This window comes from Pundamilia nyererei, unplaced genomic scaffold, assembly GCF_000239375.1.
Source record: "Pundamilia nyererei isolate P.nyererei 1_Seehausen unplaced genomic scaffold, PunNye1.0 scaffold00083, whole genome shotgun sequence".
Taxonomy (NCBI): Eukaryota; Metazoa; Chordata; class Actinopteri; order Cichliformes; family Cichlidae; genus Pundamilia; species Pundamilia nyererei.
In genome coordinates, this window is record NW_005187484.1 from 361,270 (window position 1) to 368,135 (window position 6,866).

General features: G+C 42.1%; 1 protein-coding gene across 4 annotated transcripts in view; it reads left to right on the forward strand.

Annotated features, from left to right (window-relative positions):
• Positions 1-6,866, forward strand: part of LOC102202009 (unconventional myosin-Ic) — a 59,605-nt gene that overhangs the window by 33,720 nt on the left and 19,019 nt on the right. For all 4 annotated transcript variants that reach the window (XM_005738313.1, XM_013912195.1, XM_013912197.1 and 1 more), the window contains 5 exons: positions 3,033-3,188; positions 3,766-3,881; positions 5,438-5,636; positions 6,060-6,140; positions 6,412-6,591. In XM_005738313.1, the coding sequence (XP_005738370.1) occupies positions 3,033-3,188; positions 3,766-3,881; positions 5,438-5,636; positions 6,060-6,140; positions 6,412-6,591 (732 nt within the window). The remainder of the gene's footprint in view (positions 1-3,032; positions 3,189-3,765; positions 3,882-5,437; positions 5,637-6,059; positions 6,141-6,411; positions 6,592-6,866) is intronic.

The following is a 6,866-nucleotide window of genomic DNA, read 5'->3' on the forward strand; positions in this document are numbered from 1 at the left end:
AGCTCCCCTCTCCGGCCTAATTGTTGAGTAGAAACATCTGTACAGAAGGGCAGGACCTTAGATATTAGGACACACCCATACAGGCAAACATCAGAGCAGGTCTGGCTATATTATCCAATAGTAATGGTACACTCAGGATTTGTGCCATCATGGTGTCGTTATGAGCAGATATGTGCCCAATCGTATATTTAATAGCTCGGAGAAGTAAAAAAAGGTGAAAGCTTGAGTCACCATCATAACATAAGCTTCTTAAGTGAATCGGCTATAACGGCCTGCCTCGTAGACTTTGTGAAAGGCTGTGAGGATAAAGTGCAGTGGTGCTTCACTTAATTAAAGAGCATACACATAACGGGCAATGCTCGCTAATGTTATTAATTTATAGAAACCTGCGTGGTGCTACTTTTGTGTTTACAGACTTGGAACAAGGTCCACACCAGCATCCAATGACTGAAGCTCCTGGGACATTACCACTCTGCTTTGAAAGCAGGGATCAAACAATATTAATGCATACTTGTGTGAAATTCAAACTCTGTGTGCGTGTGTGCTGCAGTGATTTAATGGGTTGTTGAAATGTGTGGAATTTCAGGGAGGATTGCTAACTTTCCCTCACAGTTTAAATGGAGTGATGGAGAATGACTGGAGTCATAACCTCGCATTTCTCATCTCCTCTCTCCTCGTTTTGTTTCTCTCCTCGGTGTTTTTCCCTCTGGTCTCACCTAGCACTAATTAATATATCCTCTCCTCCCTCCACCCTCAGCTTCCCTATCTGTCTCCAGTTCTTCTTTGTGATCTCCTGGGGGCTGAAGACTGCTGTGCTACATAACACAACAACAACACCTGCTGTACTGTGTGTGCGTGTGTGTGTTCTTTCATTGCGTTTGCACTGGCCACCTTTGCCTCTGCCCTAAGAAAGAAGTTATTCAGAGTTTGCTTCAGTCCGACTCCGTAAACATGGATCTCAGTAACTTTCGCAATCTTATGCGCAAAACTCAAACATCTATTTTAGAAAATGGCTTCCTGGTCAAAGGCGTTGATGAACTTAAACATGTAAGTGTTCAATTTAAGTTCAGGTCTGACTCTTAAGTTAGCCTCCGTGTTTTTGAATATGTGAAACCTGGGTGTGACTTTGCCCACTTTGGTTAGAGTGATAACTTTGTACAGCCCTGCTCCTGGCGTTCTCTCTAATTCTTTAGGGGTAGTTGAAGCTCTTTGAAGCTTTTCTACAGGAAGTTCTGGATGATGTACAAGCAGACACTTGGTTGTGTTTTGCAGCATGTGTTGGAATAAATTGGAGGTCTGTGAGTGGCTTGTAAACTTCAAACAGTGTTTCTCAGCATCGGCCTGAATGTTTTCTGCTGTAGGCTTCAAGCTGTGAGGGGGGCTTGGGATTTTCTCCTAGAGGTTGTAATGGTTAGAATTCTGCACCTGTTTCCACATGTTTGCTGCTCTTTATGTTGTATTATTATTATTATGTTTTTAAACATAATTTTTGACTGTTTCACAAAGAAAACCGTATATTTAGACGTCACACTTAAAAACTGATTCACTTGATTTTACTTTTTGTGGAATAAACAATAAATCAATCATAAAATAGCTGTTAGATTAAGGATTAATTGACATAATAACTCCTTCGTTTGTTTTGGAGAGCGAATCGGAGACCAGAAATGTCAGAGACTGCAGTACTGCTATCTTTTTTTATTACCTCTGCCATGGAGGTCCTTTTTTTGTTTGTGTTTGCTTGAGTGTCATTTTGTCTGTAAACACCATAGCTTGAAAAGTTGTGAATAAAACTTTGTATGGGTGGAGAGTGGGTTCGTGTTAACAATCCATTAAAATTTAGCTTGCATCCACCAACTTGCATCCACTAGGTCAACCTAATAACAAAAGGCCTTATAACTTAGAAACTGATTCTTACAACTGTGCTGTGTAAGGTATAGAAGGTACTGTATAAAGATTTAAAATGTCTTGTTATATTCTCCTGCAAGATCAATAGATTAAGGTCTACGTGACAGTAATGCTATATAGAGATACTTATTATTTGGATAACAGGATTAACTTGTGTTTAAAAACATCTTGCTTGATATTCATTACTAAACATTGAAACTAATGTGATAAACGCTGACCTGATTGTTACACATGTGGTATAGCCATACTCAGGATGATGTCGGGTATATTAAAATGGGCAAATAATAAAAGCCCACACTTGTTTTTACTGCACTGCAGATTTCTTAAAGTACCTTTTTAAAAAGTACAAAAGTCAATATATAGAAAATGCGATACTCTCCGCTTCAAAGTAAATCGTTGCCCAGAGAGTGAGCTGGCTCGGTGGAGGTGTGCGCTCTCCCAGTGCTTCTTGTTTTGTTTTATTTTTTTAGATCTGCACAGTAACCTGGAACATCTCATTTTGAGATTCAAGTGGGAGTGTTAGCAGGACTTGTAATCTGCTGTCAATATAGAGAAAATGTGGAAGTTAATAACTATTTAAAATGTGTCATAAAACTGAATTTGAACAAAATTCATACCAGCAAATCAGACCTTTTAGAAATATGACAAATTGTTAGTGGATCTCTAATAATAAGCAGTGAGCTATAAATATCTGTTGAATGTGAGTAAGATTAGCCAGCACGCCACAGAAGGCCAAGCCCCGTTGTACAAGGAAAACATCAAAGACTACTGAATGAAGAGTTTTATTTACTTCAGTAAATGGAGCCACAAGGAGTGGCTTCAAGGCCAGCCAGCATGCTGCAGTATTCAGCACTTCCATAAAACAGACACAATCTTTTGGATGCAACACGTTTGAGTTTCAGGAGGAATGTCATTGTGTCTTGGTGCTGCTCTACCTCGTGTTTTTGGTTGCTGCTTCCCTTCAGTCTTCTCAGTCCTCCCCTAATGAAGATGGATCGTGCTTGCGTGCTGTGGAGTTTCTGTTTCTCCTTGCGTGGGACTGGCAGATTGTGGTTTATGAAGTGTTACTCTGTTTCGGTATGTTCATTCACTAACCACACCTCCTCCCTTTTTCTCTGCTCCTGTAGGTGGTGGCTAGTGACGGGGTGCGGGCTATGATGGAGTCGGCCCTGACAGCCAGAGACCGGGTGGGTGTGCAGGACTTTGTCCTGCTGGAGAACTACACCAGTGAGGCAGCCTTCATAGAGAACCTACGCAAACGCTTCAAAGAGAACCTTATCTATGTGAGTGGGCGTGGGGGCATGGACATGTGTACTGCTATCATAAAGATAGTGACCTGTGTCCCAGCACTCTTCATAAGGATTTATTTACATTTTAAATTATGAGTTCCTGTAATATATTACTTATTTAAATATTTATTCTAAGCCTGATGTAACTGTGTGAAAATGACCTCACTGCTGTCAAACAGAGCAGTGAGCCATGAGCCTTGTTTCTCTTTAGTGTGGACCTCTGAGGTTTGTTTGTTTTTCTTTTTTCTTTTTTCTTTTTTTAAAGCAGTATTATGTTGCACTTGGAAGAGGACAGACCTCTGAATGATGCAGAGATTATTTAGATTATTTATTTTTACCTCTGTCCACAAGCAGGCAAAGGAAAAATAAGATTGGGCATTGAGTTCTGAATTAAAAGCTCACAGCATGCTTGCCCAGGGTAAGACATGCAGTTAAGATGTCTATGTGTCCCTGATAAAGCTATGGTGTGATTCTCATCACACAATACACACTCAGGATCCTACTAACAAAGTGGTAGTAGTAAAAGTCCATCATTTTCATGTAATGTGACCTCACGTTTCCTTTTCCTTAGACATACATTGGTTCAGTGCTGGTGTCGGTTAACCCCTACAAAGACCTGGAGATCTATACCAAGAACCACATGGAGCGATACCGTGGGGTCAACTTCTACGAGGTCTCACCACACATGTAAGTAATGTCAGCGTCGGTCGATCTGACAGTGCGCAGCTCAGACTGATTCAGCATGGGCTGGGTCTGAAGACTGCATTTGAGGTGCAATGTTGCATCCAAACTTTCATGGGTGCATTTTAGGCAGTCGGGGAGAAACGTGATGTTAGCTTACGACCTCCTCATTTTGAAACCTCAGGACCATAGTATTCAGTCTTCAATGGTAGTCACACTGTTGGAGGGCTACAGACTGAAATCAGAAAGCTTCCAGAAGTAGCACTCTTGTTCTTTGACTGCAGTTTTGTTGATAGTGACTGTACCATGGTTTGTTGTTGGCTTTGTTGTTTCAACTATTATGACATGGACGGTGCTGTCGGAATGAGGTGTTAACTTTATGACCGACTCTTAAGTAGCCCACGGCCTACCATCATAACAAATAGTGTTTTGCTCATCTTTGCTCCTGTGATGTGAAAGGCCTATGTTTGTGTGCCTGTCTGTAAATCCTGGATTATATAAATAATATCTTTGAGTGAAAGCTTGGGGGGAGGATTCCGTGCTGTTAGGTGAATCACATTTCTGAAACACTGACTGCACCATTCATGGTGGACAGTATGTTTACTGTGGTCATGTTTTTGCTCCTACAGCCTAAAAGAGGGAATTTGTTGAAGCTTTGTGAGGTTTTTTCCTGTCGATGACATAACGGCGTTCCAAATATTGCCGCAGAGCATGTGGGAATATTTTCTAAGTGCCAATCTTGCAGAGTCAACTAGCTTATAATGCTGTGAAAGCCTGTCTGTCCTTGTATGAGTTAAAGTTTGTTTGAAAGGTTGCCACAGAAATGGTCAGAGAAACAATGCCGAGCATTATAAAGGCTCCCAGTGGCATCATCGAAACATTTGGCGAGCTTTCTCTCTCTGCTGTAACCACTGCTAGTTTTTTCTTTTTTCTCCCAACTCTCTCACCTTAAACACTCGAGCATGTGGGTAAATGTTTTCTCGGCCCCTGAGTGGAAAGAAAGATGTGCTTTGGCAAAGAGTTGTGGAAAGAAAAGTAAGCAAATGATGGTACCAGAGAGAGGGAATTCCTCTGACCTGAAGCTGACCTCTACAGTATAACTCAACGTATGCATACAAAATGATGTAGCTAGTGTCACGGGGCTGTTTTCTTAATATTTCCAAATGAGCTGAAACAACATGGCAGTGGTGATAGCAGCACAGGGCTGACAGGCTATACTGTAAGTGAAACAGGCTGTTTTCCACTCTGGCCTTTCTGCTTCACACGGGTAGTCTTCTATCTTTCCATGCTCACATGCCATGAGGCGCTGTCATATGTCACATTCCTAACGCAAGTTTTCCAAGTTATCCCAGCACAGCATTTTTTTCATCATCATGACTGAACAGTAATCATGTGTTTAATTTTATTTGCATTTCACCTCTTGATCTGCCCTCTTTTTCTTTCTTCTTTTTTTTCTTTTAAAAGAGTAAAATGGTCTTTAAAAGTATTTATCATTGGTAATCATAACTATTGAAACTGTAATTTACAGTCATGATGAATTTATTTCTGCTCCACTCCTCCAGCTATGCAGTGGCAGACAACTCATACCGCTCCATGAGGACGGAGGGGAAGGACCAGTGCATTCTGATCTCAGGGGAGAGCGGTGCCGGGAAGACTGAGGCGTCCAAGAAGATCCTGCAGTACTATGCTGTCACCTGTCCAGCCAGCGAGCAGGTGCAGACGGTGAAGGACCGCCTGCTGCAGTCCAATCCTGTGCTCGAGGTGAGACATTGTGCCATTTTGGCTAAAAAATAATGGCCAAAAATGTTTTTTCTTAATTTTGAATAACTTAATTAATGATGGTGTGTTTAGATAAAAACCTTTATTTTGGAGGATGAAGGCGGTCCACAAGCACCGGAGCTTTCATGAGCGCTTGTTTAGGTGTCTCTATGTCTCAGCCAGATGTGTTCCAGATGTCTTTAAGTGTGTGTGCATGCCCTGTACCCTGTAATCTGTACTACTGTCCTAGACAGACACCGCAGGGAGTCTAATGGCTGCGGCTTTCTCCTTCCTTTCCTGCTTTTTCCTCGTCTGTCAACCCGTCCTTATCACACTTGTTCTCTCCATTTTTCTGTTATCTCTACCTCTTTAATCTATCAATCATCGCTCTGCTCCTTATCCCACTCCACTCTGTCCTCCTTCCAGGCTTTCGGCAATGCCAAGACGTTGCGTAATGACAACTCTAGCCGCTTTGGCAAGTACATGGACATTCAGTTTGACTTCAAGGTGAGCACATCACGGTGATTTATACTGACAGCTACTTTAAGCAGTGCAGGAAGTAGAATCTCAAATGTAGCTGCTGTATTTCGACACTTGAGCATGAGAATCGATTAATGCATTATTTTTAAAAGAAACATAAAATATGAAAAATATGAAAATCCCCATGGAACCTGCATGTTAATATCAACCCCAAATCACACCTCAGTACCCCAGCCTCACCCTCTCCGCCTCCTCCCCTTCGTCCCCCCTCCCTCTCTGGCCTTTGTTCCGTCGGCAGGGAGCCCCAGTGGGAGGTCACATCATCAACTATCTGCTGGAGAAGTCGCGTGTGGTCCACCAGAACCACGGGGAGAGAAACTTCCACATTTTCTACCAGTTGATCGAAGGGGGAGAGGAAGACCTTCTCAGACACATGGGCCTGGAGAGGAACCCGCAGCAGTACCAGTACCTGATCAAAGTAAGAACGTAGTACCTGAACTCGTGTTTGTGGTGCAGCTCATCTGAGTTTTTATTGAGCATCTTATCATCATGGATGTGATCATAATCCTTAGTGTTAGCAGTGTTAGTGCTGTCCATTCATGTATTCTAACTTGGTTTTTTTGGAAACTACAGTCAAAAAGAGTCCATCAGAAAAATTGCTATGCAGCTCCTCCTATGTGAAAATGCTTAAAAGCAGCTGCGTGTGTGTGTGTGTGTGTGTGTGTGTGTGTGTGTGTGTGTGTGTGTGTGTGT